This window comes from Opisthocomus hoazin, chromosome 10, assembly GCF_030867145.1.
Source record: "Opisthocomus hoazin isolate bOpiHoa1 chromosome 10, bOpiHoa1.hap1, whole genome shotgun sequence".
NCBI lineage: Eukaryota > Metazoa > Chordata > Aves > Opisthocomiformes > Opisthocomidae > Opisthocomus > Opisthocomus hoazin.
This window is the reverse complement of record NC_134423.1, coordinates 9949512-9971943: the sequence shown is the minus strand read 5'-3', so window position 1 is coordinate 9971943 and position 22432 is coordinate 9949512. Positions and strand designations below refer to the sequence as shown.

Below are 22432 nucleotides of genomic sequence, written 5' to 3'. Positions count from 1 at the left end.
TGCTGAACAGGAACAATATTTGCATTTTTAATTACCATATTGTAAGGAGAAAAAAGTTTAAGTTCTGGAAATTCATTTATACTCAAAAGCTACTTGTGAGAGTGACAGATAGAGAGATTTAAGAGCAAAACAAGAAGCTGAATATTCAAAATCACATTCAGGTGTGTGTTTCCTTAATATTTTCAAAAACTCCCCTGCAAAGCAGCTCTGAAAACTAGGTGCACATTGAAAATACATTTTATCTTTTTGTGTTTCCCATTTTGCAGTCAAACGCCTAACCCCTTACTTTGACAGAATAAACTACACCGAATTGTTTCCCTAACTTTGCCAGGTGAGAGGTCTGCCACGTCAGGAGTTCCATCTCTCTGGAACTGCCATGTCAGTGCATGGGTGGACTGGTCTCCTGCTGCCTAAGGACGTGTATGTGTACATGACTAGTTCTAAGCGGACTTCTGCAGAGAGTCAAGGTTACCATTTCATACATCTTTTTTCCCACGCAGGCATTCTAAGGCAGAAAACTTTTGTGTGTGTGGAGGGGTGGGGGGTGGGTGTGGAGCATTTTCTCATGGCCTTAGGGCCCTGAGAGTAAAGTAGCTCAAGGTAAGAAAGGCCTGTTTTGCTTTATTGGAGGAACAGACCTTTCTTACCTTAAGCCTCTTTACTTAAGCAGAGAGAACACAATAAAATGAACAAAAATTGACTCCAGCCTTTGATCTGTTTGGGCATATAGTTTGAAATAAGTACTACGACTGAATTCAGGACACCGAATCTGAAAAACTCCCCAAAGTACTTATAAACTAAAAATGGATCAAGCATCTAATGCTAAATCACTTACTGCTATGCAGCTCTAGGAATTACATTAATAAGTTCAATCTTTCTTGATCTGTGGCAAGCATAACTGGGACTTTACTTCTATGTTATGTGTATTTCAAAAAGTTGATGTACATGACTAAACATGCTGTATTGTCAGCAGTAAGGCTGACTTGGATTTGCTAATCTGCAGTGAATGCCTGCAAATTTCAGTTTCAGAGACTTCAATATATCATCTTACAGCCAAGAAATCTCTGGGCGTCCATGAAGCTGATTGCTGATTTAAGCCACCTCCAGAAACTTCAGTATCTCACAAATGTTAGTTCAACACACATTATTGCTTCCTACAAATGTAATAGCAACAGAAGAACAACATATTATGTGATAATTATGTACGGTCAAGAAAAGACAGTTGACAGCAGGATTCATGAGTTAGGATTTGAGTGGAGAAGTTTCATGCAGAGCTTTGGCGTGTCACTCCAGTCTTCAAAAAGGGCAAGAAAGAGGACCCAGGGAACTACAGGCCGGTCAGCCTCACCTCCATCCCGGGAAAGGTGATGGAGCAGCTTATCCTGGAGGCCATCATCAAACAAGTAGAGGAAAAGAAGGTTATCAGGAGTAGTCAGCATGGATTCACCAAGGGGAAATCATGCCTGACCAATCTGATAGCTTTCTATGATGGCATGACTGGCTGGGTAGACGAGGGGAGAGCCGTGGATGTTGTCTACCTAGACTTCAGCAAGGCTTTCGACACAGTCTCCCATAACATCCTCCTAGGGAAGCTCGGGAAGTGTGGGCTGGATGAGTGGTCGGTGAGGTGGATTGAGAACTGGCTGAATGGCAGAACTCAGAGGGTTGTCATCAGCGGCGCTGAGTCTAGTTGGAGGCTGGTAACTAGTGGTGTCCCCCAGGGGTCAGTACTGGGCCCAGTCTTGTTTAACTTCTTCATCAACGACCTGGATGAAGAGTTAGAATGTACCCTCAGCAAGTTTGCTGACGACACCAAACTGGGAGGAGTGGTAGATACACCAGAAGGCTGTGCTGCCATTCAGCGTGACCTGGATAGGCTGGAAAGCTGGGCAGAGAGGAACCTGATGAGGTTCAACAAAGGCAAATGCAGGGTCCTGCACCTGGGGAGGAACAACCCCATGCACCAGTACAGGCTTGGGGCAGACCTGCTGGAGAGCAGCTCTGCGGAGAGGGACCTGGGAGTGCTGGTGGACGACAGGTTAACCATGAGCTAGCAGTGTGCCCTGGCTGCCATGAAGGCCAATGGCATTCTGGGGTGCATCAAGAAGACTGTGGCCAGTAGGTCGAGAGAGGTTCTCCTTCCCCTCTACACTGCCCTAGTGAGGCCTCATCTGGAGTACTCTGTCCAGTTCTGGGCTCCCCACTTCAAGAAGGATGAAGAGCTACTGGAGAGAGTCCAGCGGAGGGCTACAAGGATGGTGAGGGGACTGGAACATCTCCCCTACAAGGAGAGGCTGAGGGAGCTGGGCTTGTTCAGCCTGAAGAAGAGAAGGCTACGAGGGGACCTAATATATACTTACAAATATCTGAAGGGTGGGTGTCAGGAGGATGGGGCCAAACTCTTTTCAGTGTTGCCCAGTGACAGGACAAGGGGCAATGGGCACAAACTGAAGCACAGGAAGTTCCGTCTGAACATGAGGAAGAACTTCTTCCCTCTGAGGGTGACGGAGCCCTGGAACAGGCTGCCCAGGGAGGTTGTGGAGTCTCCTTCTCTGGAGATATTCAAGACCCAGCTGGACAAGGTCCTCTACAGCCTACTGTAGGTGACCCTGCTTCGGCAGGAGGGTTGGACTAGATGACCCACAGAGGTCCCTTCCAACCCCTACCATGCTGGGATTCTGTGATTCTGTGTCAGGTCTGGTATGAGTCGGAGAGCTCTTCGTGAGACAGTGCTGGCTTGGGTTTTTGGGATGGCATTGAGTAGGTGCCTCTTATTTTCCTGCAGTGAGGACTGCAAAAGGCATGTAAAAGGGCTTTCATGAAGACTGTGTAACCTCTTTGGTCTGGGGGGACAGGAGTGTGCCTAGTATGTCTAATGTTTGTAGCAGGCTTAAACGAGTACTGAAGTGTGTGAGTTTAATTTCTTTGTCGGACACCATTTTTAGGTCAGGACCCGTACTGCCTCCAGATCCGATCCAGAATTCAGTTCCATGTAAATACTTCCAGTCTTCCTCCTGTCTCGCAGTTTGAGCTGAAGTATTGAGTTTACTTTACTGAATCACAAAACTGTTCATAATCTTGTAACAAACTGACGAAAATATGTCACTAGCAGCCGCTATAGAAAGAGGTCAGAGAGATTTTTCTCCTTAGAATGGAACCAGTGTGTGCATGCAGACTCCTCCTTACCAGAAGGACATGTTCCAGGAGTTCCAGGTATCCCAGGGTGCATTCTGTTCCAAACCGCAGGGCTCGCTCTCGAACTTCTTCGCTCACATCTGGGTGATACGATGCTTGCTGAGGAGGCAAAACAACATTAGTATGCCAAAACTGCACCTGATAGAGGAGGTCAACACAGAAGATAAGGGAAAGAGAAAGGAAGAGATTTTTCATAACCTGCAAATGACATTTGAGCTTGAGGGCCAGCCGTTTCTGTTGTAAACAGGTGTAAGCAGACTGCGTTGGAAGAGCAGAGAGCTCCAGGTCTGAGAATGGCTTTGGGAACACTTGTCCTTTTATCAGCACATCCTCCTGTATGGGTACGTATCTGCCCTTCCTCAGGTATGGTCAGCAGCAGTACTGCTTCCTTCTGCCACTTGAGAACAAATAGAGAAACCCCTGAAAAACCCTCCGAAAATAGAGGAGGATTTATGATTTCTTCTAATGAAAATATATCACTTGGAAAACTTCTTGGAGCTGGAATGGGCTCTTGGGTTGCATATCTACTGTTCTGCACTGCAAAGGTTATGCTATTGTGGCTCTTTTTTACCAACACTAACAAAAATCAAAATTGTAAGTGTAGTTTTGCCACCCAGAAACGGCTGTTTACATTTTACAGGTTAGAAATGTACTAAAACATTCTTTTTTTATTGCAAGCCAGTACAGCCTACCATCATGGAATGAAAGCAGGAATGGCCATCTGGTTTAGAGACCAAAGCATCAGGCTGGCCTCAAAAGTGTTTGGGCCAAGCAGACGTCAACCACGCGCCCACAGCTTGGGTCAAATGTGGGGGTCTCACTTTTCCTTCTCCATTCCACAAGATAAAGACAACAGTTTGCTCCTTATAGCAAGTTTTGCAGATGGCAGATGAAAATTGCTATGGAAGTGCCAGGATATCATTATCCTACACAAGAGAGACAAACCCCAAACCAACCAACCCACCCAGCCAAAAAAAGCGTTAGCTGCTTTTTGTTATCGGGCAACACGTTGTAAGTAAAAGCTTATTAATGGCGTTAGCTTGGCATCAGGATTTAACAGAGCAACAGGCAGTGCTGGAACCATCTGTTCAAATACAGAGAAGCAGCAGCAGTCAGTTCTTTGACTTCTTACGGATTTCCGCTAAGTATAATGCCTGACATCTGACACAAGCCTGACTAGTGCAACCATTCTTACTTCAGTAGAAAGTGAAAACTGCAGCCTCTTCAAGCCTTGTATTTTCTAAAATAAACTTCTAGAGAACTATTTTTCTCGAACAGAAGTGCTAGCTGTGGACAAGTGAAACTTCCTAAAAATCTTTAAAACTAGCATTTCTTCTCACAGTGCACCTCCTCCCTCCCCTGCAGCCTCCTGTCTTCCACTGGAATGAGGGACCATCTTGATCATTTTTAGCCTGTCCCACCGCCTGCAGCGGGGCTGGAGCTGGTCTGGGGGCTCCATCTGCTGGGAAGGTCCACGGCAGCCAAGCACAGTGCCGGCACTCAGCAGCCACCCTCAGCTCATGTCAACAAATAATCTCAAGGGAAAGGAGATAGGAGGGAACAGAAGGGGATTTTCCCAATCTTCAGCATACTTCAAACAAGTTCCAGAGGGCCAAAGAATCCAGAGCAGCTTGTTTTTGATTTTCAAACAGGGCAGAAGGGTTCCCCAGTGTTTCATCTGAACACACTGTAAGCACCCTAATATGCCTCTTCTGCACTTCAATATTATTACTGTTATACATGCAATTAGAGCAAACATCTGTAGGACAGAAATATAAACTTCCTTTTATGCTTTGCATACATAACCAAGACTGATATCAGAATATTTTGGGAGCGTTTTTAAGGTTCAATGTGTCTTAAAACAAGCCATATACTTCAGAGCAGTCTAAAGAGGTGATAAAGTCATTTTAAGACACTTTTCTAACACAGAAACATCCCAACAGCAATCTCACTACACCAGTTAGGAATTGCAACAGAAATGTTTACTTTTCCAGCCTCACACAGAAAGTGCCTCAAGCTGAAACATGCGTCCGAAGAACCAGAATACACACTCATTTCCTCCTGCCGAGGCTTCTGTTCACTGTCAGAAAGCCCTCGCTTTCTCTTAACGTGCTTTCAAAACAGGAAGGCAGTAAGCACTGCTTGGCGCTAGCACTACAACTTGTAGCCCATCAGCACTGATGAATAACTTGTGGAGGTAAAATGTACTGAGATGCTTAGAGTCAAAAAAAACCCAGTCTTGTTTGAAGGAACCTGGAGAATTCACAGGGTCCCACCTCCTGCCTAAAGCCGGGTCAACATTAAATGCAGACCAGACCACTTCGGTCTTTGAAACCTCTGAAGACAGAGATTTTGTGTCCTATTTAGGCCCCTGTCCCAATATTTAATTATCCCTGCAGCAGAACAATCGGAAGTTCCTGTGCTTGGATTTGACCGTTGTGTTTCGTTCCCCTGCCACGCCCCTTGAGTAGGTAGCTGGACGCTGTCTCCTTGCAGCAATCTCGCGGCAGGTTTGAGAGGGCTGCCGTGAGGTCCCCCTCCAGCCACCTCTCCTCCAGGCTGAGCAGCAGTTCTTGAGGGTCTCCTCACAGGGCCTGTGCTCCAGCCCCCACCACCCATGTGGGCTCTGCTGAGCTCCCTCCAGTGTATGCGGTGCCCTTCTGGGGAGCCCAAAGCGGGACACCGCATTCTAGGTGCAGTCTAGTGAGTGCTGAGAAAAGGTGAATAATCGTTTCCCTCAGTCTGCTGGCTGCATAACCATCAAAGTCATTACTCACATCAATCATTGGCTATGCTTTTGACAGACCTTCCGTACCTGTTTCTTCTCCCACAGCAATCATTAAAAATAGTGATATTATGTACAGGTTACTTACTGCATAGTCATTGTTTTACACAAATAGGTAATAAAGACAGAAACTGTTATTATCTTAGGGCCTGCTCTAACCTTCAGTAAATGTAATTACAGTGTTTCCACTGACTTTAACGAGAGTTGTCTTGGTTGATTACATGCCACAGTAATCAACCTCATTGTCTTTTGAAATGGCATCTACTTGTAAGCGTAGAATTAGTAATGACCACTGCAAATTCACGTATAGCAGAACAAGCACAAGCATATATATAACTGCTAAGAAGTACAATCCCTTATACTACTTGCTTTAGGCAGCTGGCAATGAAATAGAACTTAAATTCAAATTCCTGACACCAGGAATATATGATTCTACCATAGCTCATACACATGCACCGGTCTCAGCTGACAGGACATCAAAATCCGATTCTTTGTCAGTGCTTATTGCACAGACTAGCTCAACCACACTGGAAGCCCCTCCAGTAAGTGTCACATCACAAAAAACAAGTTGCACTGCATTGCACAGCTTTGACGGCATAGCGAGGCTAAGACTGCTGGTTCCTACCCCTAAAATTCAAGGGAAGTGGCTTATCATGGAAATGCCTTGTACAGTAATCAATTTGTAGAAGTTAATGGCAGAGGATTTCTAAGTCTCTGAGCAAAATTTGTAGAAACATAATTTTCTAAATAAAGTCTGGTACAAACTGTTTATTTCAAAAGCTTTGTTAAATGACATGGCTATTTTGTCACACATTTTAGATTGTGCATAAAAATTAGTATTCCTGGAGACTTCTGTTTGGCCAGTAACCGCTCTTGATTTTAGGACAGATGGACAAGATGAAACTAGATCTGAAGCCTTTACTGGTTTAAACTACACTACGACAAGTTTGCTATGATGTTTGAATGCTCCTTACTAATTTAGATTGCTGCAGTCCAGTTCATAGAGGAGTCAACTGTCTGAGAATGGCTCCTTGCCAGCATGAGTAAAATGATTCCCAGCCATTTCCCTTCTGCAGATTGCTTTCTTTGTGAAGGTAATGCCCTGGGAGGGCACGAATGCTTTTCCAGCATCCCAGACCTCCGTTGTTCAGTTTGCAGGAAGTTTCATCCTGCCGGCCGCTAGTAACGTGTGAACTCCAAGACTACTAAATTAACTGGGAGCAAACTGAAACATAAAAAGGTGAATGTTCATAACTAAATGTTCAAAATTATCTGTTGGGCTGTATATTGTGCATGAGAGTGTTTATAACACTTTTGAAAACAAGAGATTCTGTTGCTGAGAATTTGCTACCTGTTTGGAGAAATCGAAACAAAAATGTGTCTGCACTAACCACTTCCAAATGACAAAGGATGTTTAGTGCGTCTCAGCATCTGAATTGCTGCCTGAATTGATTTGTTAGAATGTTGCACAACTATGAACTGTTCTCAGCCTCCCTCAGAAGTTTCAATTAACTGGATTGTGCTTAAGACATACTAGGCTACATTCTCCTATGCAAATTAGAGCTGCTATTTCGTTGACCTTCTACATTTATGAAGTGGAGCAGACAGAATCAAAATTTGAAGGATGCCAAGTGGTCAAGAACTGTCAGACACTAAAAACCCTGTCAGAAAACTGAGTCAAAATAAAAAGTTTCATTCAATAGTTTTGTATAAATCCAGTTTGAAGTTACATTAGAACTTGCACTTTTGTACGAGGATCATTTTAAAAACAAAATTAACCCTTCCACCTGGGCAATATGAGGCTAAATATTAATCTGGGACTGACGTAGGCAGTTTGGATTTGACCATATACTGAAAATCAGATACCTCAGAGAGCACCATTATTTTACTGTCATCTTCCATACATGTAAAGGCAAAAGTAATACAATTCACAGGAAAAGGCACTTTTGTGTTACTACTGAAAACCAAGAGGAATGAGGTCTTTACAATCTCCCTTTTTTTTTTTTAAGCCTTTTTTATCTTTATCATCAGAACAAAGCCAAATGGCTTAATAACCATTTATATGACATATACTTTCCCCCCAGTTTTGCAGGTCAGTGCTTGAAAATTGTCTAGCTCAAGCAATTGTAGAAAACAGGGTACCAATATTTTTAGTGCAAAGGCAAAAGATATTTTTGAAAAGCACAGAAAAAACTGAGCAAACCTACCGGTTTGGTTAGGGAGGAAAGGGCTACTACAAATAGACCCAAGTGATTCCTTTCACCATTCCTTTCACTGTTCCTAGAAACACTGAAATCAGATTTGTGACCCCAGGATTATCCATATATTTTACTGCTTGCACAGGCTGTTTGTCTTCCAGTTTAACAGGAGAGCGAAAACTAGGAAATTTCAGGTCAAATAAAACTTCCTTTTCACAAAAAAAAAAAGTCAATATTAGTACTGCTTCTTTTTTTTGTGCACAGCACAAAAAAAAAAATCCTTTCTGAGAAAGATGTCCCCTTAAAATTATCATAACCATTAACTTTCTCATCTGAAAAGCAGAGCATTAATACAAGGAAAACTGAACAGAAACTATAACATTCAAGGGATTTAGAGACACACACACAGGAAAAAGTCAGTCTTAGGCAAGGAAGTGAATCTTTACCTTACATGCTGTTAGCATGTCAGCTACTGCTTTGCGGCTCAGATTTGCTGTAGCAATCACATCCTCCTGTCTGCATGAGTTCCCAGCCGCAACAGCTTTGGCAGTTGCCATGGTGATTCCTTTTGTCATCCGGATTGATTCTTCAGGTGATGATGTCTTTTCTGGAACCTCGCTGGACTGAAACACCTAAAAGTGAAAGCAGGAGGAAAGCCTGATACCGTTCAAGTCAAAGCAGCACAACCATGAATGAGACAGTGACTGGAAGCAGCCTTGCACAGCATGAAATTAGAAACATATTCGGAGTACTTGACTGTCATTCTTGCTTGTTGTGAGCCTGTTCCTGATAAGCCTGCTCACCTCCAGACAGCAGAGAGGAACAATAAGCTGAGGGAAGCAGACAAAAAAGATTAACCCATTCATCTCATCTGCCATCTAACTACCTGGATGACAGTTTGTTACAGACAGCTGTTCAGACTGTTACAGGATCACTAGAATTACTATTCCTTTAATTATATTCTTTTTTCATCCTGACTGCTTCTTAGGCTGGTCTGCTCACACAAGGAGATCCTTCCGCTGCAAAGGCTGGGCCTTACCAAGCCCTCGTTGATTGCACAGTGCAGGACAGACTGAGAACATCACTAAAATATTCAAATGTCTCTTAGAAAAGTGGAGGTGGAATGTTGTCTCTTACACTATACTTAGTTTCCCTTAGAAACCTACGAATATAATTTTGCAGGGTGAATACAGTACAAACAGTTCAAATTACCGGACAGTACACACTACTCACGAAAACTGAAATACACAAACTGTGGTCAGATGCTATTGTTAACTCCTGCTCAGACATCATATCAGATAGCAGGCTATGTATCACTGGTAGTATCATTTCATAATAAAGGAAAAACAGAAACAAGATTGAAGTGCAGGTGCAATATGGCAATGATGCTGAGGAGACATTACCAAAGCCAGGATCAAAGAGAAAGAAGGGAACAGCATTGGACTCAGAAGAGTATCTGTAGCGAAAGCTTAACCTCTAAAGCACAAAGCAGCTGTTGCTTCCAGATTTGTACATGACAGCAGCATCTCAAAGTGGGGACTGGTACTGTCTGAACACAGATGGGCTGAAGGGGCATTGTAATTGTACTTTTAGAGATGATTTGCAACAGCTAGAGGGAACCAGATTACAGCTAACGCACTGCAGAGCAGAAAGGCGTAGCTTGAGGAGGAGTGCCTGGGCTGGCTGGTGTGAATGTAAGAGCATATTGTCAAACACTGTCACATAAAGCTATTTTTTTCTGTACCGTGAGTTCCTGCTTGATGTACTCAATTGTGGCCTCAAGAGCTCTTGTCCCTCGAGTAGCTTCATCTTCTACTGCTTTAACAGTCTTCAAAAGCGATGTGACATTTGTTACCATCACCTGAAGAATAGAGAGGCGAAGACAAAAATCCGTGATTCCTTCGTCCCGTTTTTCAGAGACAGCGGGGTATGAAGCGAGGCAAATCAAGCTAGGTAGCATGAGTACTTCTAATGTGGCCTAAGAGGCTTCATGAACTGTGTTTGTTATACACCAACAACTTGCTAAATACCAACTTTCCTGTCCGCCAGTTTCTGAAACCTCCCTGTAAGTTGCAGAAATGTAGCACAACCTGCTGCAGAGTGATACCATCTTAAGTGTAATTGTTCTGGCAAAAATTTTACACAAAAATGGAAAATTCACAGCGTTTCCAGGGTAGGTCTCTCCTACAGATTGATCATGGTGGTGTCTTTTCTTCCTGCGCATCTTACACTGCAAGCTGAAAGAGATGTGAATCGAGGTACGGTATTCCTTTTGGAAATTTACCCAGTACATTCTCCACAATGAGATAAAACTCCAGGTAAGCAAGCAGACAAACACCAGCCTCACGCCCAAATGCAGATATAGAATCAGTTTTACTGTTCCCATTACAAACCCAATAGTCCTGACACAGAATAACCTAATCACTGTAGTAACTACGCCTTTCCTTTCCCCGGTATGCTGAAATACAAACGACAACTACGATGAAAAAAGAAGGGATAGAAAGGCCAGCTTCTTGACAATTATGACTTGAAACACCAAGAGCTCTTCACAGCAGGAAGAGCCAAAAAGCCACTTGTCTAGACTAGATGGGTCATTTTCAAGCAGTGCCTCAACAGTATGTCGTTATCATGCGCTCTGAAAGGGAGAGAGGCACAGATCTTACAAGTAAGGTGGGAGTGAAGAGCTTCCAGCTAAGCGAGAAGCTACCACAACACTATTATAATGGAAAAGCAGAGTAATACCACCTAGAGCTCCACATCTGGAAACCTTTTGTAGACACAATGCTAGAAGACCTTTGTGAAAGTGAATGTTGTAATACATCTCAGGTGCAGGGAAAACAAAGCACAGAGCTGTCAGAGGTATGGTGTAATCTGTGTGAGGTTTGAGCTTTGATACCTATGTGCTTCCAGAGAGAGGGGCAGAAGTCCACAGTATCCTACTGTAGAGTTATTGGAGGTTTTTCTCGCCTTTAACCCTCTCTCCCTTCCCCAGGCTGCAAGGTGTAAACTAAGGAGGTTGCATGCTTATCCTGAGCATACGTCATTATTTAGAATGTAGCAGTTAGGTACCGTTTTATACTGGATAAATATTGTTCTATAACATTATTAAAGAAGAACCTGCCCTCAGATGCCGACTTGCAAAAGAAAGAAGTTTTTCTTCATAAAGATTACAGCTCTTTCATCAAAACCACAGCAGTCATCTGACAGCCTACAAAAACCGGTAGCATCATGGAAACTCATTAGTGTCATCTTACTTTTCTGTATCATCCCAGGACGACAATGAAACAAAGGAAGAGATGAGATTTTGGGGAAACAGAAATTGCAAAAATCCAAGCTTTGCATGTCTGTCAAGCGTGATTGCAGAGATACTTTCAAATAAAATGAAAGAATAGGTTTTTACCTTGGCAGCACCTTTCAGCTGGTACATGGATGGATCATCTGCTGGTTTGCTGGCAGCTCCTTTGGTAGCACCAATGAGATCAGAAAGGGCCTTTGCAACATCCTTGATAGCATTGATCAGGACAACCTATAGGAATGAGCAACAGCCATAAGCCTTAGGCAACAAACAGCAGCCTGGATGAGGGTGTCATTTTTAGAGCACAGCTAAACAAAATCTGCTACTGGTACACGAATAGTACCACCCACCCTCTACCCCAGAAATACACACAATATTCTGGAAGAGGAAAAGCTGTGTTGATAGCTACCGTATTTCATACAACCGGTCAGAATCGATTTCCTAATTACTATTTCCTGTGAAGAAACTGAGACACTGATTGCAGGTAGGGTTTCCTTTCTCTGAGCTTCCCAACGAGCAGGTTTACTTTTCTAAATGCTCTTAATCCTTTGGGTGGAAGCAGGACAAGAGCAACAGATTGACAACAAGCTTACAATCTAATGCTACAGTTATATACCAACTCTGAAATCGCCTCCTGAAAAATCAAATGTACTTGCTATGGCTAGGTGTTAGAGGGAGACATCTTTCAGGGAAAAGCAAGTTGAAGCTCTGTAAGAGGCTACACTGAATTAAATGCTGAATAACTTGGTTGGCCTTAAACTCAGAAAAAGCCAAATCTGGAGATACTGTCTCTTAAACCCAAGCTCAAAGACAGAAGGCCTAGACAAAATACAGACACTACAATAGGCTCATTAATTATTTTAAGGTATTATTGGAATAATTGTCTCCCCCAAAACCCCTCCTCTTTTGCCCTTTCCACTACTAGAAAATCAGATGTTTTAAGTATTTTGCTGGAATTCAGAACAGTTCATTTTAAGGAAAATGTTGAAAGATGCATGAAAAATGAGAAAGCTCAGGAAAATAAAGGTGGGATAATCACTTCAAGAACTAGTAGCATTACTGTAGCATTATAAATAATAAGAAAACAGCCTCATCCCTTCATGTTTGGAGTTCACTGTAGCTTACATACAAGTGAAGTCTTTGCTTTTCCTAAAACGTTTATTTAGCTTTTGGTAGCTCAGAAGCTCTTTGACCATAGAAATAAGAGAAGAACCTGAGACACAGGACAAACTGATGTGACTCCCTGTTGTCCAACTGCCTACGTTGTGCCGCAGCTTGCAGTGTAAGACATCTGAAACTCTGTCGGACCAGGTAAAGTGAGTGTTGCAGCTATGGAAAAATGTGACAGTATCGTGTGCTAAATCTGTCAGAAATACTCCACATAGGACACATGATGCACCTGCAATTTCAAACTGGCAATATAAAAATCGCGCCAAATAAATAATTACTTGTACACAGTATCTTTAAGTACTGTATTCTCAGCTTTTACATCTAGAGAAAAAAAAAGTGTGATAAATGTTTTGCAAACGTTGCTCTTTTATGGAAATCCTTCTGTTTAAAAAAAAAAGTGCTTCCAGCAGTATATTTCTAGAGAGGAGCATCTTGGGAGTTTAGTCATACAGATCAAGCAAACCCACATCCCTTTCACAGCAGTATGCAAACGAGCAGGCTTTTCAAACTGATCTGGTACCACTACAGGCACATCTGCCATACACTTGCCAACCTCCGTTTCACCAAGATCCAAACAAACAACTGAAGCAATATTTGAGATAATCTACACTGAAGGCTGTAGATACACGGCTAAAGCAAAACAACTCAGATACAGCTACAGAATGGCAAGAGATGGTTAGCCTACATGTGTAACATAGTGCACAGCCCAGCTGTAAACTGGATAAGTAGCTTTAAAGTCATGCAAGCTCTTTAGAACAAAAATGGGATGAGTCAGGGGTCCAATCACAACTTAGCAAACTGAGACAAATACTGTGCCAGAATTATCCCAGCTAGAACACACCCATGAAATAAAACCAAAAGTGTTACATAAAGGCTTGTCTAGTTCCACTCAGTGCTTTCACCTCTTGACTGTATTCTAAAAAACAGAGCCATGTCTGAGTAACCCCAGAAAAGTCCCATAAGAAATGAACCCCATTGTGTTGCTCAAAAGCAGAACTCCCACAAAGTCTTCTCAGACGAAAAGTCTTATTTCTGGTCTCTTTAAGAGTATCAGAAAAAAAAAATAAAGCGTCTCACCTGTGTTTCAGGATCATCGGAACCCAAGCTGGCCGCTCCCAATTTTACCACCTCAGCAAGCTGAGTGATGGTGTTAGCTGATGACTGAGCTGCCTGTGCCAGTCTGTCCTGACTGGAGGCAGCACCAGAAACCAACAGTTTTGTGTCTTCAACTAAAGCTTTTGCTGTTTTCAGGATATTTTCCCTGTAGCAAGAAAAGAGGAAGCAGGGAAAGAAGTGGAAAAGAAGAGGAAAAAAAGTGTTTTTCAGTGTTACAGTGACTAACAGCTCCACAAAAGAGCTAATGTAAGTCATCATGGCAGTGTCCACTCATGATAATATACCACAGGCCAGGCTGCAAGTGGAGGGGGGGGGTGGGGAGGTGGAAAGACACAACTACTGTTAAAACAGTAGTGCTATATTTTGGGCTAGATGCAAGGCAGCTTATTAAAATGACCCCATCTTAAAAAGAAATGAGGCAGGGCAGTAGCAGAAAAGAGCATTGCATTTTAACACCGAAAGAAAATCTGGCCATGCTGTGAGGAAAGTAACAGCTGTCAAACCTCCATCTTAACCAACACATTGTAAGGAAATTAAAATAATAATTTGTGAGGAAGGCAGTAGCAAGAACAGCAAAAGGAACAGAGAACGTGACCTAGTCAGGGTTCCTCCCCACCATATACATGTTTTGACATGTCAGGACAACAAATCCAAAGCAACATTTGGGTAAAAGAAGAAACCATTTTGAGTATGCACTTCAAAAATGAGTCAAGTTAACTGAGAACTAGAACCATATTAAATGTAAAATGTCAGCCTAGGAATTAATGACACCTGCATGAAAATCCCTGACTTCCAGTGTGCAGAATGGCAGCAACTTACACACTGTTGTGTCTTTCCTCTTTCTTGAGCAACTGGCAAGGTGGGAAATACGTGCTGGCCGTGCAATTGTTGCGTAGGCCAACCAGGCTGTGAAGCAGTAAGTCACTGTCTTGGCTGTGTGGCCCTGGGTTTTACTGCAAAGGAAGTAACAGTCAGACACTGCAAATCTCTTAGGGTGATGAAAAATGCTGTGGGATCGTTTTGTTGCCAATGCTGCTTGAAGCGAAAACAGGCTTATCTCTGCGAAAGGGGAAAATGCATGGCATAGCTGTGCCGTCTCCATCACTGCTGTCCACAGTGGCATTAATCATAAGCATGATTTAGCAAGACAAACAGGCAGACAGTCAAGAACAGCTGCTGGAAAAAAGTATATAGAAGATTCCTCTTCAATGTCACAGATGGCTAATTTTCACTACGGGAATAACAGCATGTGGTGGTCTATGCAATGAGATGGCTTAAACAAAAAACAAAAAAAGCCAAAATAGTGCGACAGTTGTGGTTTGCTGTTGGAAGTGCTCTCGGCAAGATGTTCCCCCGCTTTTAAAAATTCTTTCCTCACAGAAATAACCAAAGCGAAGTTTGCTGTCCTCTATCAATATCCCAGTTGTCCTATTTTTCTTCTCACTCCCCTGCCTCATTTAATTCCATTCACGGACAGGCCAGTCACTTTTACCAGCTCCACTGTTCCCCTGTACAAGTGCTCTTCCACCTTTCAGACACACTGACCTGTGGTCTGCAAATGATTCGTTGTTCTCAGCATTAAGGGTTCCAGCAGTAGCAAACATGATAGTGGTGTCTAGATCTGCAATTATCCCAGACACAGCACTAGCCGCAGTAATGCAGGCTTGTGTGCCTTTGTTTCCTGCTTGAAGGGCGGATAAAACTAAGGAGACCTGGAAACAATACAAAGTGACAGGGCGGTCGGTGAAAGAAAGTCTCATTATGGGACGCCAAGTTAAACAAGCTCTTTAACATAACTGGAATCAATAACAGGAATTCATTCTGCAGCATCATTTTGCAGAGTTTAATAAGCCTCTCCTTCCCCTTTCCCTTATTTGCTCTCTTCGTGCAGTAGTCATTGTGACGACTAAAGATTGTCTCAAATTAAAGTGGATTTCAGCTAGGCAGTCCACTTCTCAGAGAGAACAGAGCAATCTGTTCATCACAGGATGGAGTACTTCAGTTTAAACTTCCTGGAAATACAGTCAGAGGCAACATAGTGATCTTCTGCCAGGACAAATGTCAGAGCCAAGAGCTACTGCTTTTTTCCTAGCATGCACAAATAAACACGGCCTCAAGCACCCCAGCAATCATGTACAGTACACTGATACAAACTTTAACATCAGAGATACAGAAAGTATAGACTCTGAATCCAGATACTAAATACTGTTGCATTTCCAGAAAATTATAGAAAGACAATATATAGCTTTATATCTAGCAACATTTTTGATTGCTAAAAAAGCCAGATATCTCCATTTCATTGTACCTGCAAAGCTCTGCAGCTGGGATGCTGTTCTGATGCCATACTACAGTCCCAAACTCTGTGTTTGAAAGAAAGGATCCATATCTGGGGATCTGTATACTGACTTGTAACAGTACAGTTCTTTCTGAGGTTCTGTTCAGACTCAAAGTTGTCCCCAAACAGGTTGTCCCTGTGATTCATTATTACTCTCCTTACTAGCTTTAACTCTTTGTACAAGATACTGTCTACCCCTGCCTAAATTTGGAATTGCTGATACTCCTGGGGCACGACACAGTGGAAAACTTGTACAGCTGAGAGCACACTAACACAGGCTACAAGTGATGTGTGGTGACATCTAAAGGCAACTGACATTTGACTCCCAATGTTCGCACCCAACAAAATGAGAGAGAGGCTGTCAAAAAGGTTCAGCAAAGCCAAGCTACCCAGGCCATCTGTTTGAAGTGGATGTTTCCAGAGACCAAGAAACCCCAGACAACTTGAAGCTGCAGTTCTAAGTGTGTTAGCTTGGCCCAGTCTTAAAAGTTGAGGATTTCGCTACATGAAATCACGTGTCATCGACCAGCATCATCTCAGTAACTGTGGCCATCAATCTGGACTTCGTATTTCCAAGGGATTGTCTTATAACGCACAGGTGCCATCGGGATGAGTTCTGGACAGGTCTCCCTCTCGCATGAGACTGAAGTTTTATTATGAGATATGAGCAAGGGCTAATCATGGGCTAATCTAGCACATGAACTGCACTTGAAAGAAAAGTAAGAACTTTGTGTAATTCAGCCAATATTATAATATAATGGGAAGTTAAAAAAAAAAATAAATTCCTGAATCCAAGCACTGACTGGTTTACTCCCTGGGGAAGCTCGGTAGACAAACATCGTAGGGCAAAATATCAGGATGCCTTACCTTTTCTGTGACAGCACGAGCACATTCTATCAACTCCCTTTTGGTGTAGCTGTCTGTAGGGCAAATCTGGAGAGCTCCAGCTTTTTGCACAAGAAAGATACAGCCATGGCCAAGTTCTTGCACCCGAGTCTTGATCTGGAACCCTATCTAGATGTTAAAGGAGGTACAGGGAACAAGGAATTAAGAGTAAAGTGAATAAATTTCATACTGGTACATTGTGTCAACACAAATGGAAACATGGTCACTCTGGTGAATTTTTATTACCAATATTCCACCCATCGCTACACTCTCTGCAGAGATCAGAAAAAAAAGGACAAATGTAATACCATCTGCTCATGTAGCACAGCACTATAAAAGGCTCATTGATGACACAGGAGTACTAGTGAACTGGACCCCAGGAAAGAGAAGGCATAAGGCATGTGCCCAAGTCAAGCATACATAATTCAGGCACACACAACTTTATCGCATTTAAATAAAACTACTTCATCTCTTGGAACCGTATCATCAGTGTGAGCTGTTTTCAAGGTATGTACGATTAATAAAAAGTACATTTACTCTACAACGCTGAAGCTGGGTCAAAAAATACACGACTGTTTTTGAAACTTGCACAGTCTCAGCTCTCCCAAATTGACCATGTACACGTGGAGCGCTGAAATGTGGAAAATCCTGCCCTCACCACTTCTGATTTATTAATAATCCTACAGCATAAGCTTCACTGTCCCTGTTTAGGAACACGTGATAGCTTTAGTACCTGCATGTACTTAGGCACATAGGTGTGTATTGGGATTAATAAGTAAGCGGGAATCACAGCTATTAGTATCACAAATGGTATTATTTTAACTTCAGGCAGAAAGTAACGTGCAGAAATGGCAATTCAATTTAACAATATCAAGCTTAACGCAAGCCACTGCTTTTCATGTAGCTACCGAGCACGAAACACTCAAATAGTCTCTCAGAGGTAGAATGTAATGACAAAGTCAGAAACTCTTTGACACTTTTATCTTGATAATCTGATACATTTGGTGAAGGTGAGATACCCTCTTACCCCCATCTCTATGCTCCATAACCAGAGGCACACAACACGAAGAGAGGTGAAAGGATTTCTGTGACTGCGCTCAGAAAACACGCAGCAGCCACTGTAGCAGGCTAAAGCAACTGCAGCGAATAGTCTGTATTCCTCTGTCAGCATGAGGCGCCTAAGACTGCATGGGGAATCCGCGTCTCTCTCCTGCCTCATGTTCCGACTCTGAAAGATGTCCCGTCAGCAGAAGACACTTGTGCTCCTACTGTCTGCCTGCATCTCACTTCCAGGACAGGAAGTTCTACCTGAAATTGCTTACAGACAAAATAGAAAAACATATATAGATTTGTAATTCATCAAAACATATGAGATGAAAAGAAAGTTGTAGAGTAAATAATGAAGAGTTTTCTCTGTATTTCCAAATTGTCTGTAAGCAAAAGCCTTGAGTAATTTAGGAGGTTCTGTCCCAGTCTACGAAATTGTCCACTATTATCGCAAGCTGTTTCTTTCTGAAGCTGGACCGAGGTCTTGACAAAAGGTTTCTGTTCTTCGACTGGGTAATTCCTGTAACAAGGCTTGTAGCATAAAAAGCCACACTTATGAAGTAAAAGGTTAAATCTTTTGTGCAGCCCCTAAGCGTTGTTAAAAATCTGCCCATTCATAGCACTCCTAGAAGAAAACTTGTTCCACATACAATTCACATGTATTGAGAGCAACGGGAGCGCTGAAGAGAAACAGAAGTGAAACCAGTTTGAAGTTCTGAACATTCACTGAAAACATTTTGTAGTAAATCCTCATTGCTATCTTACACACCTGTGCACAAGAGCAGTGGTAAACCTGAGGTGTGTTGTCAGTAAACACACACTCTGTAGCACTATGTGCAGCTCTGCCCCAGCCTGTGAAGGCACACTGAACAGAATGTGTTTGGAGGAGGGAAAGGTTGATATCAAAGACCAAAACAGATGTTGCTCCACAAACCATAAGCAGGAAACAGTGCTTACAACACCTACACATACATAACTGTTGATATTCTAAGATTTCAAGGCATTTTGAAAAGATGCAAAATTTAGCTAAGCTCATCAGTTCCTTTCCATCCAATGAAAACAAACTCAGAGTTTTTGCCTGCATATAGTTCATGTCTTAAGTCTGTTTTCAGTGAAAGTAGAAGTAGATCATAAGAGAGAGAGATCTGTATAGCCAAAGTACACCCATAACGTTGACTCGGTTCACATCCCAGTTTCAATCAAGCCATGGTAGGCCAAATGAAATTCTTCTGGGAACAGATGTGCTGTCCTGTGCCACATTGCAAGTGTCAGTGGGCCAGAGGGAGCACGTCCGTTTGCCTTTCAGACAGAGCACACACAGTCTAGGCAGTGCTTGCGTACGGAAGTGGCTAACGAAGCAAAGGCAGTGGAAACACAGTCACTGCATTTGTTTTATAACCATCGCAAAGACACTTGAAAAAAAAAAACACATTACCCAATGGTTCAAAACCTATTCTCTGCCTGATCAGGCAAGGGATGCACTGCATTCAGCAATGGCTGCAAGCACGCTGCTGAAACCGAGCGAGGCGAATATCCCTTCTCACTTTGCTCTGTATTTATTGTATTCTCTACAGTAAAAGAATACCCATATTGACGCAACCATGCTCAGAGAGTGAAGAGGTCTAAAAACTGCAGACCTCCTCTGGTTCTGCTGTAGCTGCAGCCATTCGGCCCTGGAGAGCCAAATGCCCATAGTCATTGGTCATTTGTGATGCAAGTCCTCCCAACTCTTCCGGGTTAGTAACCGACTTAGTCATCTGAAAAAAGAACACAGGCAAGAGAAAAAGAAAAATACAGGCATAAGAATAACTTGTTAATACGCTCCAGTTTAGAAGCACACTTGTTTGTCTGGCCACACTGATGAAATGGGGAAAACTGCTTGTTGGGTAAGGGACCTGTCCTCCAGCAAGAATTCCACGAGGAAACTCAAGCATACATGCTTTATTAGAGTCATGGTAACCAGGCACTCGCAGAACACATGGAGTAATCAAAGAGCAGCAGTTAGAGCTGGTAATTCACTCTGACACAGCAGGGCGATGGACCAGGTACACAGTTGCTTGGACTGGGTGGGGAAGCGGGTTTTGTGTGTCACAGCCACCTTATTTTGTCAAAAGTCAGCTAGCCCATGTCAGTCTCAGCTGGTGTGTCATGGGAGCATGGGAATGGAAAAAATCTGAGGACTGATGCAAAATACATCTAAGATACAGGAAGAGGACCAAGAAGAAATAGGTAGGACTATGCAGAAAGCCTCGGTAGAGCATCAGGATAAATAACTGAATCTCTCTTTAGAAAAAGCCTACCTTTTAACAGAGATATTTCTTCTGTCTCCAGTTTATGTTAGTAAAAGCCATGGAATTCCACCCTTGGGGCAAAACTAGTTTTAGACAAGTGTATACTGTTTGCCAATAAGCTGCAATGTCATAGATAACAGAATCATCAGCCTGTCTTGACTGCAACAGCAATCAATCTTGTAGAAAATCCTGTCTGCAGCATACACAAATAGTCCCCTTGCTTCTCTCAAAAACAAACAAGCAGTTGAAGTACTCTTCAAAAGGCAAACGTTATGGTAAGCATTACTGTGAAGCACGAGTTAAGAAAATCTCAATTCAACAAGTGTCCTTTTCTCTTTTGTCAAACCCAGATGAATCACAGAAATGCAAGAAAAGAACAATTTGAGATGTTGATCTGCACTCATTTGTAAGTATTACAGGGGTCTGAAAAAAGATACGTTACTTCACAGGCTAAATGAAACAATAAATGTGAAAGGGTAACCTGAAGTCATCAATAAACGTAAGGTAGTATTTCAGTGACAATTAAACAGGCTGATGAAAAAATGTGTGAAACGTTTTCCTTTTATTTCTCATAGAAAATGAGCCAAATAAAAAGCTTTTGTACAGAACTGGTGCACCACAATCCAGCACTCCTCCTGCAGAGGGCCACCCCTATGATCACGCCATTAAGATCCAAGAGTTAAATTAACAAAATAAAAATCACTTCCTCTGCTCCATGACCCTTAAAGAGATAAAGTTATTGAAAAGTACCATTATAAAGAGTTTCACAACACTGTGCAAATCATTCCGTGTTCCTTATGTAGGCAGAAGAGTTTGTACTTGGTTCTAAACAAATATCTTACCATTTCCTGTGCTGTTACAGCAATGGCTTTAGAATATTTCACCACAGTGGTCTGATAATCAACAAATGTTCCTTTGGGATCTGGAGGCGTACCTTCATCCACCTGCCAGAAAAAGGGAAAAATGAGGCAGAAATTATAATGTCAAAACAAATAGCATATTTCACATGTAATAATGAAATTGTAGCATACATTCATTTTTATAATCTCCTCTCTCAAAACATGCAAGTGAAGACAGTGCACCAGGATGTAGGGAGAAGCTCAGAAAAGACTTTAACCCACATTACAAGCATGGAAGATGCAGAGAATTTACACTGCAGAGTTTTTGAGCGCAAGGTCAAACCATCTGTAGCTCTTAGTTAACGTAGAAAGCAACGTGCAACAGTTATGAAACAAAATGTTCCTGCAAGATCACCACACAGGATGCCTCTATGTGGTGAAGGCTTGCTTCAATCCTGCACACCTCTAACTTGAGATAGGAAAAGCCCATTGTTTTGACTGAACTCACACTTTGCAACTATACATTTTCAGTAGAATACTTTACAAAGTGTAGCAGAGCACCTCAGGCTTTGACATGTCTGAAAGCAGACTGCTTCAAGGTTGGCCTGTTGATCATTTAGGAGACTAACATGAAAGACAAATAGAAAAAGAAAGCAAAACCAAAAGGCCAGTTGACCTAAGATCACAGTTTAATACCAGCATATTACTGAATAAAAACTGTTTTTTAGTCATTCTACCAACAGGTACTGTGTACGTTGTTAACGCAAACACCACTGCCCACATCAGTTTGATTTTACAATTTGCCAAATCAAAGAATCTTTACGTTTCCTGTCACAGCGTGTCATTTACCAAGCATTGCTGAAGTGAATCAGCAGCAGGTCTTCCAAACCCCTGCAACGTGGATTGGCTTTCAGGTGCAAAACAAACAGCGGGTCTGGATTTCTATGCTCACCTTGCTCATTGCCTCTGCTATTGAGTCCACCATACCTCCAACCATGCCTACTTCACTTGCAGCCTCATTTAAGGTAACCATGATATCATCTACAGCCTCCTTCATCAGTTGAGCGGCCTCAGTGATTGCATCATGAGTATGGGATGCCTGGAAGAGAGAAAATGAGAAAACGGAGATCAGAGAGCATTCTGTGTACAGATCAATGTGCAAATCAAAAGCTTAATTAAGGAAGACAATACCACAACACCTCCGAAAATCCCCTTTCAGGTCAAAGATGAGAAACTAACAGCAATGTTGACAGAACAAATCTTGCTTAGACAAGAA

The 22432-nt window shown here is 42.5% G+C and overlaps 1 protein-coding gene across 7 annotated transcripts in view; it reads right to left on the bottom strand.

Moving 5' to 3' along the window:
• The window catches only part of TLN2 (talin 2), a 207361-nt gene that overhangs the window by 22512 nt on the left and 162417 nt on the right, over positions 1–22432 (bottom strand). For all 7 annotated transcript variants that reach the window (XM_075431464.1, XM_075431462.1, XM_075431467.1 and 4 more), the window contains 10 exons: positions 22109–22255; positions 21160–21261; positions 19664–19783; positions 16962–17108; positions 15305–15471; positions 13721–13904; positions 11579–11704; positions 9923–10039; positions 8625–8810; positions 3187–3294 (listed from right to left, as the gene is read on the bottom strand). In XM_075431464.1, coding sequence (XP_075287579.1) covers positions 3187–3294; positions 8625–8810; positions 9923–10039; positions 11579–11704; positions 13721–13904; positions 15305–15471; positions 16962–17108; positions 19664–19783; positions 21160–21261; positions 22109–22255 — 1404 coding nt within the window. The remainder of the gene's footprint in view (positions 1–3186; positions 3295–8624; positions 8811–9922; positions 10040–11578; positions 11705–13720; positions 13905–15304; positions 15472–16961; positions 17109–19663; positions 19784–21159; positions 21262–22108; positions 22256–22432) is intronic.